Source organism: Adelges cooleyi, unplaced genomic scaffold (assembly GCF_023614345.1).
Source record: "Adelges cooleyi isolate 19-005CV unplaced genomic scaffold, UGA_ACOO_1.1 ACOO_flye_CR_arks_rails_tigmint_CR_PRNA_651, whole genome shotgun sequence".
Taxonomy (NCBI): domain Eukaryota; kingdom Metazoa; phylum Arthropoda; class Insecta; order Hemiptera; family Adelgidae; genus Adelges; species Adelges cooleyi.
Genome location: NW_026096352.1, coordinates 15,007,721 through 15,032,022, shown reverse-complemented (window position 1 = coordinate 15,032,022; position 24,302 = coordinate 15,007,721). Strand labels below are relative to the sequence as shown.

General features: G+C 32.9%; 1 protein-coding gene across 3 annotated transcripts; it reads left to right on the top strand.

Annotated features, from left to right (window-relative positions):
- Positions 1-113: 113 nt before the first annotated feature.
- Positions 114-24,153, top strand: LOC126844271 (AT-rich interactive domain-containing protein 4B-like). Of its 3 annotated transcripts, none has more exons than XM_050582334.1 (23): positions 114-442; positions 528-606; positions 1,718-1,814; positions 4,393-4,491; positions 5,786-5,899; positions 6,618-6,680; positions 6,865-6,958; positions 7,060-7,243; positions 7,587-7,781; positions 7,872-7,951; positions 8,047-8,171; positions 8,413-8,550; positions 9,170-9,285; positions 9,594-10,638; positions 11,712-11,917; positions 12,046-12,148; positions 12,282-12,452; positions 17,551-17,737; positions 19,208-21,977; positions 22,776-22,897; positions 22,972-23,070; positions 23,136-23,210; positions 23,293-24,153. In XM_050582334.1, the coding sequence occupies exons 4-23, from the start codon at positions 4,486-4,488 to the stop codon at positions 23,493-23,495; spliced, it is 6,096 nt and encodes a 2,031-aa protein (XP_050438291.1). In that variant the 5' UTR covers positions 114-442; positions 528-606; positions 1,718-1,814; positions 4,393-4,485; the 3' UTR covers positions 23,496-24,153. The 3 variants fall into 3 exon arrangements, with proteins under 3 accessions (XP_050438291.1, XP_050438293.1, XP_050438294.1); XM_050582336.1 differs by having other exon boundaries at positions 4,297-4,491; XM_050582337.1 differs by lacking the exon at positions 4,393-4,491 and having other exon boundaries at positions 23,293-23,973.
- Positions 24,154-24,302: the final 149 nt, after the last annotated feature.

Below are 24,302 nucleotides of genomic sequence, written 5' to 3'. Positions count from 1 at the left end.
CCGCCAACGGTTTGTGTTAAGACTGTGGCGCTCACTGGCGCAAATCCGCGCATATCTGGCTTGCGTTGTTATACTTGTTTTGTTTTGGCCACAATCGGTTATCAAAATCGTCGTCGATTAGTGTAAACGAGCTGTGTAATAAATCGTCTTGTCTACAGCTATTTACCTACATAGATATCAAGTACTGATTCGGAGCTGCTGCTGCTGCTGTGAATCAGTTGGCTCGGCTTGTGTTGTCTGCCGTTTAGTGTTTACCACCGTTTACCGATTATTGTTTACTGTTTACTGTTTAGTCGATGTTGTTTGGCCAACAGCTACCAGCGGCTTTAGTTTGGTGTACAAAGTAAAAAGAATAAAAAATCGTTAAATTTTCTTTGCATAGTGTATTTGAGATACGAATTAACGCGGATAATAAGCAAAACGAAATTATTTTTCGGGCAAGGTAATTTATCTACACTGTTTTTTTAGGTTTACCATCAATAGACGTTCGAAATTCCATCGCATTATTTCAACTTTTTTATTTCTAGATCCAAATGCATCGCCCACGTCTATGATGATTTCGTCGGTCGAAATCTACACTAGAAAACAAGAATCGGCCATTATGTAGTGAGTAAAATGATTCTAATATTGTGTAAATTGTTTATATGCTCGGCTTAGTGCTATTCTTCATTTCAACATAGAACTTTTTTTTGTCCTTTTGATAACATATTGCCTGTCGCCGTTTAATGCACAACTGTATCCATCTTTATAATATTTCTCTAATTTGTTTCCAAAAAGATGTTTTCTGATTCCTTGTACAGTATTCGATTAGGCATTGCAAACAAATATTCATTGTAACAAGTCTACAAATTAACTGATAAAAACCTTAATACCTAAAGCGTATGTAGTTTTGGAATATTAATTTATGTTTAGTCCAATCTACTGCATCAACCAAAATGTTATATTTGTTTCGGTAACATAATTAATAATGTTACGAGAACGATAAATTTATATTATTGTGCCATTCTGTAGAGTAGTCTGTGGCATTCCATCATTTATGGTAAACCTACTTGACACATAGTATTTTTGTGATTTTCAGTCTACAGCATTGTAAATTTATTATAATTGATTAAAGTTAGGATAATATTGTAACAAATATGGATGAATCTCTGCGTGCGTCATACTTACCTAATAACTAATATTAGCTAGGATTTTGACATTTGTTTGCTTATGTTAGACAATATGTTAATAACTCTAAAAATTATAAAAAAATTACCAGCGTGACTGAAAATCAAACCCTCGTAACTGCCTGCTGGGTGGTTAATCTACCACTGACTTTTCGACGCCATCTTTTTATCTGTGATACTTTATATCTTTGTAGTTACTTACTAAGTTTTTTAGTAGTTAACCCAATTACAGATAAACAACTGCACACTATATTATATGTCTTACACCTTTATATTGTATCGTAGTATAGTTTACGTAGAAGTTATAAACCATATCATTGGATATGTACGGACTGTAATAGAAATGTCAAGAAGCCACTACTTTTTATCAAAACTAACTAAGCTTTTGTTGTATGATATTATGAGTGTTAATAATGTGCCTATAATATGTGATAATTTGATACCTACTTGACATTACTTGAAATTTATAGAAGTTTTATAAATTCAATCATAATAGATAATAAAATTATTATATAACCATAAATGAACTTTGAATTTTTGTTTTGTTACAGATCAAAATCACATTCAATATACATTATAATTTGATTAAACGGGTGCGACCGTAAATTAGTAATATTGTGCACGAGGACAAACACAAAAATCATCATGGTTAGTATTTATTGTTGAAAGTTAATTAATTTAAATCTCTATATAAGCTTTGATCTAAAACAAGATATTGCAGAAAGTTTAAGCCAAACCGTTAAAATAAGTGTTCAAACATATAATAATAGGATTAATTTAAACTAACCCTTAACTACTTACATTATTGAAAACCCATAATATAATGGTAATTTGATAATATCCTAGAATTGTAGTTGGAGATTTCTGACTTTAAATTCAATTGCTTTTTTGTAAACAATTTTTGTTTATATTATGGTTCTTGTTCATTTAAAATGCTTATTGATGTACAATAATATCAATATTTAGAAATGGTTATGGTTTTTCAGTGGCGGTCTCTAGGTTCTATGTAGTTGTCAAGCAGATATTATCAAAATATGATAATAGCCATTAGCGTTACTTACCTTCCTCACCTGACCACCTGCCACTGATTTAATTTTTTTATTTTTATTATTTACACGGTTATGGATTGAAGTTTACTTTGTTTATTAAGGTGCATGATCATTTACCAAAACTTATTGGTGGTCAATCTTTGTTTTAACAATTTGTAAACACTTGTTACTATTAGTTCAAAACTTACCGTATCCTGTGTTTTTATAAAAAAAAAAATGTACATTACAGATTTTAATAATTGCACAAAAAAAATATATATATATATACTTATTTAAAAACAATTGTGCTATTATTGTATTTTCAAAAGTCAATTAAATTTTGTTTTGAAATATTACTCTTGCGCTAATTAATATAAGAAACCAAAATTAATATAGGTTTTGATGTATACCTTAATTGTGTATAAGCATATTGATTGTTAATGCTATTTGTAATTGTGATTGTTAAGGTAGGTAATGGTTATTTTCAAGTCATAAGCTCAGTCAACATGTTTTAAGATATTATTATAACTTTTCAAAGTTACCATATTGTAACATTTCACTCAAGTGTTATACATTATTTGTGTATTCATCAACCCTGGAGTAATCAATTTATTTATGTTCTTCTGTGACGACATTATTAATTATAAACCGGGCTATAATTTAAACGTCCAACAAATACTAAATATGACAATTAATTCACTGCCTGATTTAAACTAATTGACATAAGTGTTGTATTTTTTTTAATGAATGGCTTTTGTGTAAAACCGTACATTAGAGTTTAACAAATACAATATGTAATGTATACATTTTAACAAAGTGTGTAATTTAACAATATTCTTTATCTATGCATTTTTGATAGATGAAGAAGAATATTTATAATTGAGCTAGATTGGTGTTTGGTTAGAAGTTTAATTACTATAAATCGCTTATTAACTTTTGATATTTTTGTAATGGTTGCAAAGGGTCATTTTTAAATATTTGTTAACAGCTTATGGAGAAAGGAATAGAATGTTTGATTTTTGTTTTCATAATTTACGTCAAATATAACCCAATTGTATATAGTTGTACTCGTTTTTACAATAACATAATGTGAAAAAAATAATATATTTATCTATGTTGTAAATTTTCTGTGCTTTAATAATTTTTGAAATTTACAAGAACTGGTTTTTATCATTATTTTTAAAATTTTTTAAGTTTTTATATATAAACATATTCGTGTTTCAAAGAAAATATATTATAGTATATTAGTTTTTCAATTGGTTATAAATTTGGTTTCTATAGTAATAAATCTCTTATCGGACTCTGTCTGTAACAAATCTAACTTTTCAATTAATTATTGATTCATAACGATCCTTCTTAAAGTATTCAATTTTTTTTTTATTATTATTTCAATTGAGTGTTAGTCGTTTCTTTATTGGCTTACACTATTGATTCAGCATACAACTTAATGTACAATAACGTTAAATAATTTATGCATGCGCAGTGTAAAAATAATATAATATAGAACACTGTTGTTATAATTTTGTATTTCCAAATCTGTTTGGTGTGTTAGGATTAATGTAACTAAAATTTGGCTCAAACTTTCTTCATGAAATATTTACAATGTGTTTTCAGGCTAGAGTTGCCATTGGTCATTAGAATATATGCGGTCATAATCGATTAATGAACCCATTACTGTTGTGATAAAATAATTTTATATTTGTAATTATTGAAGTTAGTGATTTGCCATAAGAATTAATAATAATACATTTTACATTTACATTCTCGCCAATTGTTATAATTTATTATTGAAATATGCATTGTAGAAGAAATAATAATAATCGTAGTACATTTATGTCAACATAAACATCAGATGAGATTTTCAAAAAAAAAATTAGTAACAAGATATTATGCTTTATATAATTTTTATTAAATGGAATAATACAAATTTGTAATAATTAATACTTTTATTGTTATTTGAAAAAAAACTTTTTTTTTAAAACAATTATTGTCATAATAATTATTTACACGTGGCAACTTTAGTTAAAATATAACGTTTCAATGAATTGTTGTAATCGTAAAGAAATATTAGTAACGTTACACTTTATTGTCTTTTTACTCAGAAAGTTGGTTTTCTCAACTTTGGTAATGATTGCACTTATTAATGATGCCAAGTGAACAAATGAACCTAGTTGTGTTTAACCATGGGTTGATTTCAGAATGAAAAAGATGACATATGAACGGGTTCTACTACATGTAACTGCTTGTCATTCCATTAGTTCAATAAACTTAAATGGAAATCAGCATGTAGTATGGACGTATGTTTTATAAAATGTATGTTACTTATCTATATATAACTACATATATATATATACTTGGCGTAAGGTATACAGTATATCTCAATGTTATGCATTCCGGTTGATAAATTATTCCTAATTTTATTAGTGAATTTATTACATCAAGCCATTGTAATTCTATTTTCTAATATTAATGCAACTCAAAAACAACTTTTTTTAATAGTTTATAACTTAACCTTGTCATATATTGTATGTGTACATCAACAATTACATTTTTTTTTTATTGCTTCGAACCAGCGAATTATAAAACTTTACTACTGCGTTTATGGAGATGAATGTGCTATAATTTACACTGGATTAAACCTGAAGTCTCTTTAATCAGGATTTAGGTTTTTGATCTTCATACTGCTGAATCTCTCCAAAGTTATTTATGTTTGCCAAAAAAAAAAAATTGAATAGACTAAATTGTATTAATGATTATTCGGAAATCTTTCTTTGGGAATAGTCACTCGACTGCAAGGTACTCAGGTTTTTGAAAGCAAGTCAACCTATGGTCATGCATTACATTGTATTGATTAAGACTAGGGATATTAGTCAACCGGAGTTTATAATTCTGAGAAATACTATATAATTTGAGTACTTAATATCAACCAAAGGTTTGCACCATTATTATTTACATTTTATTATTTATGTACAAATAACTAATTTTTTACATTATTCTATTGGTGTAACACCTCAAAAATGGTTTAATGGATAATTGTGAGTTTCTTCTTTACATATTAATGAAATCTAACACATAACTGTCATGTTAATGTAATAATTGTTTTAAGTCATACAATACTTATAATTGTGACTGTGAGTTTTGTTTTATCTTAACACAATGGTGTATAATTAATAATTACTTTGCATAATATGCTATTTACAAATTATAAATGTATGTATGTATTTTTGATACTGAACAGTTTAAATATAATTATGTAAAAATATCTAAATGGGTTTTATTGTTTCAATAGGTGTGGTAACATATTTTTAGTAAACTATTTTCAGTTTTTTGTTTACTCTAAGGTAAAATTGTAATGTGAACACATAATTTGACATTTGTATTAAATACATCAAGGTACACCATTTTATTTAGGCCTCACAGTCTATATTTTAAGTCCAATAATCGTTGTTTCAATGCATGCAATTGTTATATTTTTATATACTTATAAATATTCTTATTGGAAAGCTTTATAGTTTTTTTTTTCAAACGCAATCGTTTAACTCGTACAAACTTATTTTTTGATGTATTCTAACATTGTTTTTATGTGATTAGGTGAATTTGGACGAACCTCCATTTCTCGCAGTCGGTACTGAGGTCAGTGCAAAGTATAAAGGAGCATTTTGTGAAGCAAAGATCAGGAAAATCTCAAAATCAGTCAAATGCAAGGTTAGTTTATGATATATATGTACAGATTTTATGTTTTTTGCAATATGTGCTAAATCAAAATTTAGTATGATAAAGAAAACATTTATAGGCTGTCCTACCACTTAGGCAACACAATGCAAAAAATATCTCACGATTATCGTGTGTTTTATGGAACACAAATTAATACATCAATGACTTCCCTCTGAAGCGATACAATGTGACATAAAATCAACTAATCGACAAGTGCGGTTAATCGCTTGATAAAAGTTACCCTAAAATACTCAATTTAACCATTAATCTTTCACGTACACGTACACAATGGCGGAACTGTATATCTTGTTTTTCAATTGCCGGTCCCACTTTTTCTTTAAGTATGATAAAACTTTCATTCGCCATCATCTTGTATTAACTCACTAGCGGCAACAAAAATACAACAGTTAACATTATTCAGTAGGTTGATAATGCCAGTATAATGCAATGGTATCATCATCTTCAGATGATGATGACTTGTTTGCAACTGAGCCATTCTAGTTGCCGAAACATCACCTATAGTGTGCAGAACTCACAAAGTCAGATTTTTGCTAAACAACTATTTTTTTTTAATTGAGTTGAATTCATGTTGCATTGTGTTACCCTAAGGGAAAAAAATCCTAAGTCCTATTCATAGCTGTATTATTATTGCCATAATAATAAACATTACATTTATTAAATTTAAACATAATGTAAATTTGTTGTTTAGATTCAATATTCAAATGGACAGGTTTCATTTGTGGCTGACGATGCAGTAAAAGGACAACTTAAGGTTAAAACGCTTTTTTATAAATATGCCTACTATAGTATTGGTCATGGCTATAACCGCCCACCCATTATGTATTGCTCAACATTTATTTTATGTATACCTACTATTGTTATAATATATTTTATCTATACCTGTTCATAATACCCGTCATTAATAAATATTATTGTTTTTGTTTCTTTTTTTGTAGATTGGTGCAAATGTCGAAGTAAAATGTAATGAGAAGAAAGAATTATTAGAAGGAATAATTCAAAAAATACAGGACCATAGTCAATACACTGTTGGTACGACAAATTCCTAAGAATTATATTATTTTTGATATTTTAGACTTCCAAATGTATTCCATATTTATATTTTGTTTAAAAAATGCTAATTTTGTTCTCAGTGTTCGACGATGGCGATATTACATGTTTAAAAAGATCCGCGTTGTGTTTAAAAAGTGGGAAACATTTTGCTGCTAGTGCAACTCTCGATCAACTTCCCCTTACTCATCCCGAACATATTACTAGTCCAACACGAAACACTATTGTTTATGGACGTAGGAGTCGAAAGCATAAGAAATCTGTTGGGTAAAATAAATCTATCTGACTATACTTTCAATGGTTTTATAACATTGCTAGAGCAATTTCATCTGTTTGTATTTTGTCACTTATTCTAACAAAATTTGTTAAAAATCGAAATTAAATATGAATCATTCATTGATTTGTTTTATATTCTTTAAATTACTATCTTTGTACTTGTTTATTTTTATTTATTAACTATATACTAAATAAACTTAGTTCAGCTGTTAAATAATCTTAATTTTGTAAACAATTGTCGCTATTATTTTTTTTTTAAAAGTTAGGTATACAATGATTTTAACAAAAGGTTTTATGTAGTGAAAATAATCTTATTTTGATTGATTTTTTACAGGGAAAGTGGAGAAGAAGAAATTTTAGAAATGGAAGAAAAAGACATTGGTAAAGTGGTGTGCATAGAGTCCAATGACAAGAAAAAAGTCAGAGACAATTGGTTTCCTGGGTTAGTAGTAGCGCCTACTGCTCAATCTGCAGTCAAAACAAACGTTTTGGAAGACTACTTGGTTCGTTCTTTCAAAGATGGAAAATAGTGAGTTGAATAAATAATACTAATTAAATTTAATAACCTATTAATGTGTTTATTTTTATAAATTAACTATAACAACGCTTCCATTTGCAGCTATACAGTTCCAAAAAAAGAAATTACAGAATTTACAAAAGAAATAGCCGCCAAAGTAGAAAATCCTACTTTAAAAACTGGTATTTATTATAACTTTAGCATTGTATAAAATATTGTTGTATTGTTAAAATTTTTTATAATTATCTTTTTGTTAATATAATTTTAATTTCTATAGCTGTTGAAAAAGCGATTTTATATCTGGACAAAGATGAACTTCCGCCACATTGGGACCGTGACTTACTGTTTGGGCTCGAAAAAAACTGTGTCACGACAGACAGTGAAGGCGCCTATGATAGTGATGTAAAAATTAAAATTTAATACGTTTTTATTTTGTAATTGTGGCAGAAGTTAGTTAGCTTTCTTTATTAATTTTAGGTTTTTTTTTTCGCCATGTTTGATATATAATTTTACAACTTTGTTAACATTGTTAGTATTGTTAGTCAAATAACTGAACAGCTTTGACTTATCATGTTTTGTCATAATGCTACAGATTTATTTTTATCCTTCAACTGTTTATAATAAAATTATCAACATTTCTTAGAACTCTGATGAAGAATCTATTGAAGAGAAAGACCATTTTGTGGCACAATTATTCAAATTTATGGATGACCGAGGGACACCTTTAAACCAAGCACCTATGATTAACGACAAAGATGTTGATATGTACAAACTGTTTAAGGTATTTAATCAATATTTAATTTAAAGTACACGTTATCGTAAAAAGAATCTGTTCAACATTCATTCGGGTGTTTAATGATTGTCAGTACAGTATCTGTTAATAAAACTGTTAACAGATACTGTGTTTTATATTGACATCATTTTAAAAGTCAATTTTTCAAAAGAGATTCGATGAAAATTTATAATTTTAATTGCTTTTGGTGTGCTATTAAGTCATACATGATAGATTGATATTGATTTATAAAGAATCTTATGCAATGTACATTATAATATCATGATGTAGCTTAACGGGTCTTGAAGGTCCAACGCTGCCATCATGAGATTGTTTCTAGATGAATTTGCTATCCGGAATGGATCGTCAGTTTATAATGGGAATTCAAAATTCATGCAAATTATTCAAACATTAAATCACCAAACTAAATGAAATTATTAAATTAGATTTATAGTAGTATTAAAATACTCAATATATTTTTGGACAAATAAATTATCCTTAACGGGATAATTTAGTTTTAAATATATTTAAATTATTATTTGTATAGAAATTGATAACAATGATGTGTTATGTGTATATTAAATATAGAATTCAGTTGTCATGTTCTAAGTGTTTTATTATGTTTTAGGTTGTCAACAACTTGGGCGGCTTTAACAAAGTCGGTAAATGTAAACAATGGAAAACTGTGGCACAAAAGGTTGGCCACGAACAGTCTGTTTTTTCTGTCAAACAATATTACCAACAGTAAGTGTATGTTTGTAGTATTAAATATCGCTAGTATACCACGAACAAATAAAAAATATTGTAATAACCGTATAACTTTATTAAAAAAGGGAAAAAATTAACCTTGTAATCTTAAAAATTATAATATAATATCCTATTTGGAAAAATTAATTAATAATTCGTAAATGTATTGTATAAGACCAAAAAAATTAATGCACTTAGTATTTATACCTTAAAATGATAACAATACGATATAAGTTATGAGTTATGATGTATGAGAAATTAATTTGATGAACACCGAATGATAATATGTACTTTGTTTGTACTAGGTATCTGCATAGTTTTGAAGATTTCTATCGAAAACTCGGCTGTACAATGCTAAGTCATCCCAGAGGAGTGAGATCTCGAAGCAGATTTAGTCGCAGTATCATTCGGGATGTGGATAAAGCGTTACCCGGCACATCGACCTCAAGCAGCTCCGATAAAAACAGGCAAACGACTGCTGCCATTAAATTAGAACCTAAGGAAAAAAAAGAAAAAGTAGAAACTTTAATAAAGGAAGCCGACATCGCCAAAGAATCGGCAACACCAAAAAAACCTTCCAAAGCTTTAAAAGTCGAAGACAAGGTTGCATCAACTCTGAAGAGTAGTGATGAACATGTTACTAAGAAAGTAGATAAGAAAAGAGACAGACCTGAAACAATCGGGAAGGAAACGGAACCGATTGTCAAAGAACCGTCGGTACCAAAAAAACCCTTGAAACCTGTAAGGGTAGAAGAAAAGGTAGCGGCAACATTAAAGAACAACGATGAAATTCCACCCAAAATTGACAGGAAGAAAGAAAAGTCAGAAATCGTTTTGAAAGAAATGGAAATGGCTACAGAGTCCGTGACTAAAAAGCCAAGTAAAACGAAAATAGAAGAAACAATTACTTGTCCTGGTAATAGTGCTCGAAACAAATCTACTGTTAAAAGTGAATCAGTACTGACTGAATCAAAAGATGCTCCTAAGGACAGCAAGGTTAAAAAGGAATTTAAAGAAGCTACCGTTAAAAAAGAAGAAGAAAAAACTATTGAGGAATCTAACGTTATTAAAAACGAAACAAAGCCTGCAGACAAGGCGGACGAAAAGAAGAAATACTCACGAAATCTTTTTGGAAAATCGATGCGACGAAGAATTAAAAAAGAAAAAGTAGAAAAAACTAAACCAATAGAAACTGGACTGTCGGGCATAAGAAAAATGAGATCTATCAAAGAGCAAATAAAAACGTTTGTTAAAGTAATAACGCCATCGTTTAAAAAACCCAAAAGAGGAGCTTCTGCTAACCAAATTGAAGTTCCAGCCAAACCAAAAATCGAAGAGGAACTACCAAAGGTGAGCTGTTAAAATACTTTGTTAATAATTTATATATATATATATATAAATATATATTAGACTGTGTCGATTTTACAAATAAATACCAATATTAATACGAAATACATTTTGACCTCGATTTTTACGGTTTTTGTGTCGAATAAATATTACAAATCCTAATGATTAGAATCAATTACACCATGGTTTCAAAAAAATTTAACAATTCAGAAGTATTTTTAGATTTCTATTTCGAAAAGGTAGATATTTCAGTGAGATTTTCTACAATGTAATTGTCGAAGAATTGATAATATTCATAACGCTATTATTGTTATAATAAATCTACGTGACGTATAATTATAAAGACGAAAATTTTGAGAAAGGTCTAAACATTGTTAAGGGATTAAATGTTACTGCAGAAAGAGTCGTGAGTTTGGTACAAGGCTACGTAAATATCTTATCAAGAGACGAAGGACAAAAGCGGTTTCTAATGCAGGTATTATCAAATTATAGGACAAAATTCCCGTAATCCAGAAAACACACAGTAATAAAACAATTTGAGTAAACTTTATTATTTGAAATAAAATAAATTTTTACATACGTTTTTTCTGGGTTTTATTAATTGACTATTACTGAAAAATATCTATAATCTGAATCAACATTAGAAAGAGAACTTTTTACAGACTTAAGTCAAAGTTAAATTGTTTTGAAACCATGGTGAATGATCCATCATTAGAACCTGGAAATATTTAAGTAAAAAGCATCTCTAATACCAAATTTATTTGTTTAATATTAATTTTATTTTAATCGTCACAAAAACCGTAAAATTCAAGGTCAAAAATCATTAAAATCGTATTATATGAAAAAACAAAAACAGTTTACCGGCACTCCTTACTATAGAGATAGAGCGTTAGAACTTTCAGGATATTCTTTTTTTGATGTCAACTTTATATTTTTCAAGTGGGAGCAAACTTTTTATTTTTAACGACCAGTCTAATATATATATATATATATATATATACAAGCTGCCCAGGCCCGGCGTTGCCCGAGATTTAGTCTGCCAGGGCTCAGTAAAATAATTCCCATTGATTTTCTAGTTGACTCGTTCCAAGTCTAAAGATGAGCTACCGACAAGAGCAAGAAAAGTATCTGTGAGCCCCATGAGTTCTTACGTGCCATGTGGATCGACAGTAGAGGTAGCAAATAAAATCAAAAAGGTCGACGAAGGATCTGAAAAGAAAAAATCCATCAGGAAGAAAAAAGAAGATAAAGACGATAAGCCTGTATTGAACGATTCTCTAATGTGAGTTGACAGTTAATATGTTTTGAACACTACTAATTCGACATTTATTACACTTAAAATATATAATAAAGATTTTTTTTTTGCAAATACTTTATGTTAGACTGACTTACACTTAACATTTAATCTAGGAACAGCGACGTTGAATATTGTGACAAAGATACAATTGTGTCAGTTGGAGATAATTTGGTTGTTTACTACGGTGATAAACATGCTACTACTTACGATGCTAAAGTAAGTTGATTTTTAATTTTTATTGTTATTTCTTATGAACACACATACATTTAGAGTTGCTTAACACAACTCTTCTCCTACCAAATTTCTTATATAAACTGCAATTATTTGTATTTATTATTTTTTGTTTTAGGTTCTTAATGTATGCGACATTGAGGGTGTCAAGAAATACTATGTCCATTACAAAGGATGGAATTCTCGTTACGACGAATGGATTGATTTAACACGCATCGCATTGAAATCTAAAGCACCAGAACCAGAACCGGATGTCGATAACGACGGTGACGATTCGTCCAAAAGTGAAGTAAGTTGAACATTGTTATTATTTTATGCAAAAATTAAATATATCGTGTCATACTTGGTCCCTCAAATGTTTTGTATTTACCTGTACTAGTTTATGGGTAATATGCTAAAAGAATTATTTTCTAATGAACAATGGCAGAGAGGGGCTGTGACCTAACTTAAATCAGATCTAGTCTGCCTGCATATATTTTTTATCATTTGCATTTAAAAATTTCAATGAATTTACCTATGTTTACCGTTTTTCTAAAAATGTTGGATAAATAATTTTAGTTGTTATTGGTACAATGCACAAGCAGGGTAGGGATTGTCCGCTGTTGCCCATCGGTCAGTATTCAACTGTTTCAAATACAATTTTGGCTAACATTTAAGGTTTTGAAAGTCGTTTAAAAATTATGCCAGTAAACTGCAGTAAAATATTTACTTTATACTTTAAATTAAATCTACTCATTGTCAAATTAGTTAATAAACTGCTTAAATAACTTGGGCCATGTCGTCTAACCTAACCGGATTAGCTTAGCCGTCTTTCTCCTTCGTAGGACACAGGTTCCGTCATTATTCAGATTAAATACATAGAAATGTATTAAAAAAACTAACACACTGTATATTTATTTAGTTAAATATTTATTAATTTAATCAAAAAAATTAATTAATTCAAAACATGGTTTATTAAGTAGTAGGTTAAGTAGTAACCAAATTAAAGTAACAGAAACAGTCATTTTTCAGATTATATTTCGTATAACAAACGTCATATTTCACATTGAAGAAATCGATGGTTTGTGATTTTCCTAATCATTACATTGACACATGTTGATACACTGTAACTCTTTATGGTAACTAAACAGTATGGTCCAAGAAAATAGAAATATCACTGAAATAATAAAATAAAAAAATAAGGGGATAGGAAAGAGCTATTTATTAAGGGGCAAAGGGTAGGCAATATTTGGCAAAAATTATTAATCTAGCAGCCTTTTTCAATATGCCGACTAATTTTAAGGTGAAAAAATATTTAGTTTTTCTAGTTATAATACTTTTAAAGTTATTTTTCTCCGAGTTGTATCATAATTGAGAATAATGTAGGTACTAAAAATGTTTACTGGTTGATAACCAGTTTTGGACAACTATTTTTAAAGTTTTTAAAGGTTTAAAATGTAAGACGGGTAGTGTAGTTTAAAAGTTAGGATGGGACGGGAAGTGTGATAAAAACTTCACCTTTTCTCCTGCCCTGAACTTAAAACTTCAATAACTTCAAAACCGGTTATCAACCAGTCAACATTTTTAGTACGTTATTTTCAATTTAAAAATTTCATGAAATATATGCGTCACCATTTAAGTTTTAAAAGTTGCTATCAAATACTCTAAGTTATGAGAGGGTTAAAAACAAAAATAATTGTGAAAAATGTAATTCACATTATATAAAACAAAAATTGTAATTTCTTATTAAACCCTATGAGTGGCCCATGCTAAAATAATCACCCTGTTTTTAGGTAACAAAAAAATTAATCGGTTCGGTGGACAAGTTTTAGTCTATATTTGTAAAAAAATTAACGTTTTCCATCCCCTTTAACAAAATGTTTTATTGTGTTTTTATGCTAATTTTTTTTTTAATATCAGCTATTTTTATGGGGAAGGGGGAGGTGGCAGTGATCCCAAATCAGCAATACCGTGTGTACACATGTCTAAAGTTTTTAAAATTTAAAAAAAAAACGCTCACTACAGTTGTTCGTTGTCAGTAATATGGAGATGACCAGCGAACCCTGTTGTTTCTGCGTCAGAGCCGCCGTTCTGATGTCGACGGGTCCGCCGCCGCCGCCATCTCGGTTCGTTGTCAGCGCGTCATCGAAATGCTCGCTGCCGCTGGCCCTTTGTTTCAGCGGAGTTTGCGTGGACCCCGATTTGGACTTTTTCGATTTGTTCGACGTTTTCCGTTTGCCTCCCCCTTCGGTATGTGGCGACATGGGGATGAACGTCCACACCGGCACGACCACGGTGTTGTTTTTTATCTCGTCCAACTCGTTGGCCGGTTCGTGCCACGAACAGTCCACCAACCACAACGCCTCTGGACACCGGGTGTCCAAACAGATGCTCCTAGTCAACGCGTCCAAATGCAACACACTGAGTAAACACAACGTGTACACGGTGTCCCGCGTAGTAGACCTAACCTTTGTGTAGGTGTAATCCCGACTGCGAAAGGTCAGATCCTCTTTGGACACTTCGGGCAACGGTGCAAATAGGGAAAATTGTCAAAGGAGAGGGAGAGGGTTGATTGAATAATAAGTTTCTTGTGAAAAACACATTTCTTGCTATTCGGCTTTGGAGCAAGAATTAAAATAAGATATTATAATAAGCAAAATTTAAATGAGATAGTAAATAATTGAATAAATTTAACGAATAATGTAACATCGAAGCCCAGCAATTCGTTTTCAAGTATTTAAATTTATGAAAATATTAAAACTTTTTATATTAATTACATTTGTTTCGTTTTTTTTTCTTACTTCTCATTTATGTCTAATTGTAGAATAGCAGCCCCGACAATTAAAAAATTATAAAATATTTGTTAAATTTTATCTGCTCCAAACCGTCATTAAATATTGGCTCGGGTCAATAGTTTCAAATAATTTACATTGTATATTTCTTGTGAATTGGTTGTATATAAAAAATTTAAATAAAAAGTATTTAAATTAGGAAAAATTAACAGTAATTTACATTAATGTATATACTAGTGGGGGCTATTTGTGTCACAGCGCTTTCAGGACAAAGATTGCAAAGTTATATAAAGAGCTACAAATTAAAATTAAGTAGAAAATTGACTACGGAGCCTTGTGGAAAGTAAAAATATTGCTAAGTTAATTTTCCAAAAGTCGCAATCTGCGAAATAGCCCCATTTAGATTCAAGTTACAGGTCTAAATGGAATGTGTATATTTTACCTGGTGTTGCTGGCGCTGTAGTAAGAACGAAATACAAGCGCCGCCCATAAGGTCAGAAAAATGGTCCACAGTATGGTCGCCGTTGAAATTATTTTAGACGAATCCTAAACGTTAAAGTGCAGGTTAATGTTTGGTAAACGTTAAAAGGTATTACTGGGATGGAAGTTGTCGTTAACTTGGCAAAAGCAACAAAGTAATCTTGTACAAAAAAAAAAAATTACAAAAAAGAACTATTATTATTAATTTACCAAACGAGGGACATGATAAAGTTTACTGTTGAAATGATATTGCTAAAAAGCAATTCTTGTAATTCTCACATCTAAAACATTATTAGACCAAATACTTGAACAAAATATTTAGGTACACTTATGAATTAGGTTTTTCTAACGGGTTGAAGGCGTTAACTTAATTAAGGGAAACAATAAGGGCGATATTAGATATAAAAATATTAAAAAAACATATAAACATTTTTAAGGGTTATTTATATTAGCTTTAGAAAAAGCTAACATAACATAATTTTTTTAATTAGTTATTAAATTGATTTGTATTGTTTTGATTTATTTTTTGAAGAAACTTGAAATACATTTAAGTTAAAATCTATTTGTATTCATGTTACATAATTTAGTGTAAAAAGTAGTATCAAAAGAATATTATTCAGATAATTTTTTTTCAGTTCAAGTACTGTTCTAATAACGAAAAATAAAAATTGTACACAAACAAATTATATTTCAATTAAACTGCTTAACTTCCATCCCGGGCAGGTCAATGTATGTGTGCATAAAACTTACTTTGTTCGCTCCTATAACGGCTATCAACCAAATGACAATCATTATAATACTGAAAAGGAACATAATGATCCATGGAACTATGTACAAAGTAAAATAAAAAACAAAAACAATATACTAAACAATGCAACATTTGTGCGTGCTCATGTTTTTTGAATTTACAAAAAAAAAAACACAAAAACCGCACAACAAAATTATTTTAGTTAGCTAGTCTAATAATGTGCTTATCATATTGAACGATATTAAAGGCCATACTTACGCGGTTCTTCTCCATTGAGTGAAAAGGCGTTTATCAGTATCGTGCACACAGCCAATGTCTGAAATGGAACAAACACATGACGTTTTACCGATGAAACTTACACTTGCACATAATTGGGGTTTTTTTTTTTACTTCCATACAATAAACAAAGAGCACATTAGGATCACACCGAGCTGTAACGCCAACTGGCCAAATAAATTTTTGAGGATCAACATTTTCTCCGATCACAGTCGCCGAGAGCCGAGCACATTTTACTGAACTTTAAGTATTGTTTTCCAACACATGTCGTCCGCCGATGAAAACCTATTGATTTTCAAAAAAATTTTTTTTTTTCATAGTAACGGGTATTTGAACCGGCAATTATTAAAATTCTACTATATGCTGGTCCATTATTGTAAACCTAACCTTCCAACTCCTGCAATATAATAATATTCTTCTTGGCAAGTAAATAGTGAATACCGCGCAAAAACGTGACTATACAACTAGGATCGTACCCGTTTGAAACGGCGCATCCAAATTGTTCAATTTTTTTTTTATCACAGTCCATTAACGAGGTATGAAAATATAGATAATACCCGTTTTTAATTACATGAACTTGCTGAAAAATAAATTAACAGTAAAAATGAAACGGTTGAGTTACGTAGGTCAACATTTTTGATACCGATGTGTTGTATTTTTTAAATAAAAAAAAAAAGGGTTTTAAAAATATTAAACATTTTAATAGTGATTTCACAATTTTGTTTTGAAATAGATTTTCAAACTTTTGTAATTTTGTAAATATTATAGAATTTGAACGTTACAAAGTAACTTTTTTTAAACATTATTAATTTTACATTAAACTGATAACATCTATTAAGACATTATAAAACGGTAAAAGTAATGAAAAGAATGAATAAAATAAAATTGTTTGCTCACAATCAGGCTATTGTATTTTAAGACCACAAACATATAAAAATTAATAAAAACTTTTTATTACTCTAAAATATGTAAAAAAAATTAAAAGAGTAATTAAAAAAAAACAGAGCCTGGTTTTATTATTTACTTGCAGCTAATAGTTCTAGTCTACAACCCCTTAAACTGCCGTAGTGTTTATAATACAATATTTACTTAAGTAATTATTTCTTTTTTAGCAAAAGAACATGGACATGAAAAAAATGCCTCCCGTGAGCATGACCAGCAGGACAAGGAGATCGTTGACTCCGTGTATGTCCTACGCGGGCGGCCGCAAAAAGTCACCGTTTGGCAGTTCTCGGCCGACCAGAACCTGCACGATGGTCGACCAACCGCTGTCGTCAATCGGCAAGTACACTATTAGAGGTAAGCTGAGAAGAGTTAACAGTATAATTGATAGCTGTACCCGTATTGACCGCCAAGTTCCACTCCCCTCCCCCAGGATTTATACTTTGGTAGATGAAGGGCCGTTGATATTTGTAAAAGGAACATTTTTATAAAACTACAGTGGATATGGTCGGCTGGCCAAATAATCAGCAAGACTATAGGAGTGAATGTAAAGGTAAAAACGGAATGCTGAGACTTGAAATGAATGCGTGGAGCTATTAGACGAGAAGCGATTTGGAATTGGTACACACGAGTTAGTTAATTGGTTACACCGTTAGCGAGACTTGAATGAAAGAGGAATGCATGTCGGGCAATAAGGGAAGAAAATAAAATAGTGAAATGGGTAAAAGAGATTGGTGTAGAGAGGTCTAAAGAAGATGATGTTAACCTTGGAGAGTTGGAAGTAGCAGAAAGAAACATAATGTTGGTTAAAGAAAAGTATGTAGAGAGTCGATTTAGCTGATGGTCCTCATTTGTGTGGCATAAAGCGCTGAAGATAATTGATAACTCTTAATTATCAACTAAGATAATATTATGTGAGAATGGTAGCATTCTATTATTTTTAACACATTATTTAGTGTAAGTTCTAAATTAAATCTTAATCCAGAATAATTTAATGTTTTCAAATGTAATGCAATTTAATGTATGATGAAATGCATTTTTAATTTTTTTTCCAATTTAATTTTTATAATTTAGTAAAACTTATAAAAACTTAAAAACGACAAATAATACACTTTTTTTTTATAAATTTGTTATTTCACATTTAATACAGCTGAGGCGTGGGAATAGACATTTTTTGAAGTAAGCAGTACCGTCAATTATTGTAAAAAAAATTAATTATTATTAAAAACATACATCATGACATTATTTGTAAATATTATTTACTAAAAATTACATCTATGGAGTGATGACCATTTCATCCACACAAGTTTGAAGACGTGCAAAACGAGCAGAGATCTTCAATAACGCCTTTTCTTACCCTCTCAACGTTTACCGGGGTTCTTACAGCCCTTCTTGGGCCTGGTTGTTTCATTTTCATCTCTGTTCCTCATGTCCGAAATTAATTTACCCATATCGTAAGTCCAAAATCCTCCAATGCATGATGTCTAAAATGCCGTCACGTCTTAGAGAGTAAAATAACGTCTCCGTCAACTTTCTACCAATCCTACAAACTTAAAATTATGCACAACAAAAAAGGTCTATTTCCGTGTACCACCCTGTAAATGTAAATTTATTATTGCTAATTTAAGGCATTTTTTTTGTTATTGACATTTATTATTTAAGTTTGCATTAACATTCCATTCAAACTGAAACGCATAATTCACACTTGTCCAAACAAAAAAAAAACACATTCCTTTAGAGAGGAACGCATGTACATATGTGTTTATTGGTTAGATACATGGAAGACCGATTAGATTAGCTTTTCATCCAATTGTTTTTGTTTTGCAGATAATTCAGATTCGGAAAGCGAGTATTCGGGCAATTTGGGATTGGCCAAACAGTACAACAAAAGAAACCATCAGTCGTTGAAGATATCCAAGGCTGAGAGAGACGACGGGTCGCCGACCAAGACGGGCGATTCGCCGGAATCGGACGGGCAAAAGAAATCGCTTTACCCGAAAACGTATCCCAGCAAAGAAGCGCTGTTGCAACGTTCCGGTCCCAAGAAACCGAAAATCTGCGGCTTCCGGTCACACGGCGCCGATAACAAACCGTCGGACGGATCGAAAATCAGTGGCGGCGAGAAGGCGACGCCCAAGAAACAACAACCGCTGCCCACCCTGCCGCCGGCCGCCGAGTGCGGTACGCCGTCATCGAAGACGCTGACCAAGAACAAAGACGACGAAGACGTGGACGGCATTGGCGGCGACGTCGACGAAGACGACGACGAGGACGATGACAACTGCATTATGAAAAACGAAGCCAAATCCGCCGTCATCCACTATCCGTCGCCAAGGGAAAAATCCGAACGGAACGCTGATCGTCGCCAACCGTCGACGACGCCCGAACTGCCTAGCGCGGCGGCTCTTGTCCGTCTAACCGCCGCCGAACGAAAACCAATCGAGTCGTCTCACGTCAAGAAGTTGCCGAAACTGACCAAGTCGTCGTCCAGTAGCGTGGCGTATTATCATTCGTCGTCGTCGTCGTCGTCGCTGTCGTTATCGTCGACGTCTTCGTCGTCCGAAGACGAACAGATCCAGCTCAAGACGAGAATGGCCGATGACAAAAAACCGCCGCCGTTGCTGAAGAAGCGGGGCGAAGAACCCAAACCGTCGGTGACCGGCACTGATTTCGATCTAAACGAGATACGGTCCGAGATGAAAGGGCTCACCACCGGTCATGTACCTCCGCAGCCGCCAACTTTGTCGTCGAACGACGGCAACGTGGCGGTCGTCGCGGACGGATCATCGCCCGACGTCGAACCGCCGCGACTCAAGGCCGAGGTGCGAAGCCGGCGTGGCTCGACCGAAACGACGGAAGACATTTACGAGTTCAAGGAACCGGAACCGTGCGATTTACAGGCGCTGCCGTCGGCCATCGACGAAAAGCGCGACCGTAGGCTAGTCAAGCATTCCGAGCCGCCAAAGTTGTACTCGTTCGACAAACCGGTCGAACCGTCGACCCCGATGGCCGCGGCGGCAGACGATCCCGGCGCGCTGGACGTTTTCCGTTCCGTCATACACTCGGGATTGCCCACGGACAGCGTCGACCCCAAAGACGGACATGACAAAACGGAACCACCCAGCGACCACCGGAAAACCGTAACGTCTCTACCGGTTGTCGACTGGCCGGCGGCAGTGACGGTCGTTACCGTTCCTGCGCCTATGTTCGCCAGCAGACCCGTCGTCCGTCCGGACGAAGTGTTGGATCTGTGCACGAAACCGATCCTCTCCGTGCCGGCCAGCGAAGCCGCGTTCGTCGCCGGCATTAGCATCGTCGACTCCGACGAGGACACGGTTGACGACGAAGAGGACGAAGACGAAGAAGACGACGACGATGCGAAATTGGTGATCGCCGAAAACGACAAAACCGAAAACGATTACCCGATGGAAATGGTCGACGACGACGAGGACGTCGACAGAGAACATGCAATGTGGCCAAGCGAAGGACACCCGGCGGAAGACGGCTGTGCGCGGGACGCGAGCCCGCCACCGGTGGGCGACGCCGACGAGGATTCTAAGGGTTCGGACACGGTCGAAAGGCACCATAGCCGGACGCCCAAACAAGACGTGGACGACGAAAGCACCGTTTCTTGCAACGAGAACGACGACCAACAGAATGTCGCCGACACCGTCCACCAGAGTGCTTTTCAAGTGTACGCCAGCGCCGCAGACCACCAGTCCGGCAAAACACCGGTGTACCAGCCGTTCATGGACAACAACGACAGCACTCGTTCAGGATACGACTTCGAGTTGAGTCCGACTTCGTCGACCACAGAGAGCGCCAAAGAGACCATGTTCAAGTTGTCGTCGGGTGACGTGGTCGATTTCAAAGATCCGGCCATATCGGCAGCGGCCGCCGACCAACAGCGGAACCTGACCGGCAACGACCCGGAAACCCGAAAGGGCGTGTCGGAACTACAGTGCAGGGAAGAGATTGTCGACGAAGAAACCTTGAACAATGCTATCGTTAGCAACTACGGTCGTAACGTTGATTACGACATACACAAGCCTAGCACAAGCAAAGGGTTTTTCAACGCCATACACCATCAACCTCAACAACAACCCGTTCTCGAACATCATTTCTATAAATCCAAATCGCCTTCCAAAATCAAGGCGGATGGCAGTAGCGGTTTGTACGAACCAGGTTCGTCTAAGGGTAACGTTCCGTTCGACAGCGGCGCCGACAAGAAGGTCGTCTACGAAGACAAGTCGGTCACCAGCAAAGACTGTGGCAGCAGTAGTAGTTTATACGACAACTGTGTACCGAGTACGAGCAAATGTAATTTCTACGATACCAGCATGCCGAGCACCAGCAAGGGTTTCTACAACCCGGAAGCCGACGTCAACAACGTATTGTTTTGCGAAGAAACCATACCAGGCAGCCCGACAGGCGCAGCCGATGACCAATATGATCAAGAAGACAGAAAGAAATCGATAAATCAGTATTACGAAGAAAGAGAAGCGGCATCGGCCATGTTTGCCATGAACTTGGCGTTCCGCAATTCGGCAATCGCTTCCAATGACAGCGAACCGCACGACTACGATATGCTTCATGGGTAATTACTTCTGTTCATAAGTCATTTTAATATCATCGTTGTTATTTGAGCCAAACTAAGCTTAAAGAAATATGCACAAATAAATCTGAAAATCAATTTTTAAAATGTAGGCTACGAAAAAAATCAATGCCATATTATTACTATAGCACCATATTATCTTATGTGATGGTTTTTGCTGCATCAAAGAGGAAGCTATGGTTCTTTCAAAAATTGTTTTTCAATCTCAAGCTCAATAATTGTAAAAGTTATGACTATTTTTGCTGTTATTAGTTAAACTTACCTTAATCTTTTAGACCTTGATAAGAGATTTTTTTAGTTTTGAATTTTGAGTAAGTTGTTTGCTAAATGAAAAATGATTAAAAACTATCATAAAAATTGGGGTCTCATTTTATTTTTGTAAATCAAATTTATTCTATTTTTTTATTAACCTTTTTTTCTACACACCGTATGAAATAAAGGCCTCTGATGTACTTGGTGTATTGTTTTCTTAAAGCCGCTGACATTTTTAGACTACAGGCAAAATAAAAGAGTTTATAACCTAACAATTAAAGTGAAAAACGTTGGAAAACTGATGGTATGATAGTCTAACAAAAAAAAAAATGAACTACACACAATGACTACTACTCACTGCTGTACTAATAAAAGTACACTTTATCAAATAATGTTTCCCTCCATTGTTGTAATTTAGTTCTAATATGATTAATATATGTTAAAATAACAAGATTACATTTACATATTGTGTATGCATATATTAATAACGTGTACAGTAATAATAATACAATTTATCTATATTTACAGGGACGGAAATATAGATCAGAGACATTTACGATTCTTAGCAGAGGTTTCTAGTCGAGACGAAAGTTCGTTCTTTACCAAACCCGTAATACCCGAACCACAACCAACATCCGCCCCTGTCGAACGTATGAACCAATAATTATATTTTGAAATTGTTCTTGTAGAATAATGTTTTAAACAATTTGTTTCTCGTTCATAGAAGTCACGAAAGTAGAGAAACCTCAAGCCAAGCGCAAAATCAGTAGCCACGAACACACAACAGGAAAACGCAACAAAGCACAAATTGCTGCTGCACCGGGTATAAAAAAATATAAAACTGATAATTAAAATAAGATAAAAATAAACTGATATTTGTTTTTTTAGAGCCCGAAAGCGAACGTTATGACCATAGCAAAATACCGATTCCCACTAAAGACGGTAAACCGCTGGTTACGTTCAGTAAGTATAACTTGAAATAATTATCGCTGATTATGCCTAACTTGACATACCGTTTGTTATGATGCTAATGTTTCTGTTTTAGCACCAGAGATGGATTCGGCTCAACGTCAAGTGGTGATTTTGGCCAAAATCAACGAACTTCGAAAAGATTACAACATGGTCAAAGCGCGCATTGTGGTGGTGGATCGCAGGAGAAAGAAGATCAGGAAACGCAAGAGGGAACTGGCGAAGAGCAACGCCGCAGTGAATCCGAACAAACAGTCGCCAGCCGTTGCAACCAAATAAGTCTCTCTACCAATAACAACACATTTTTGTATATAATTTTTTTAAATAATTGCCCCCCTAGTGTACATAATTGTAATAGTGGCGCCGTAATGACAATTGATTTGTTGTTAATACTAATATTATTTCATTATTTATCTATTTTAAATAATTTAATTATTTTTTATGTTCCTCTTTAGTGTCGGTTCAAGCGTTTTTTTTTTTTTTTTTGTATAAGCGCTTGATCTTACTAGACACGCCATTGTTGTATTATATTAAATAATAATGAAAACTGAGACGATCAAATGTCTTTTATCAAATTTTTTAATTGCACGTTATATTTTATCAAAATTTACTAGATATTTTAATATTTAGATAATATTCGTATAATAATTAATAAAACCGTGTACACCCTATATAGATTATCAATAATATTATTTAAGTCGTAAATTGTATATTGTAGTATTACATTATTTATTATACTAGCAAAACATAATATTGTTGTGAAAACATTGTTTTCCGACTTTTAAATTTTACCAAGAATTAGAGATATGTAGTGTTATTATAGTTTGTAAATATAGACATTTTTTTTTTTACTTTTGAAAAGATTTTCGGCGTCACTAATTTATATTAAATTTTTATGTACTGTATCATGGGAACATTTAACGTATTTAAGATAACATTATGTACTTCAGTATTTCTGAAATGAAACTAAAAATGTCAAGTATGGTATTAAGTATAATAAAATAAAATTAATATTTTGACTGTTATTTTGAACTGTTTTTTATTACTAGTATATAATGTTGATTTAGTCACTGTAGTAGTTTTTAA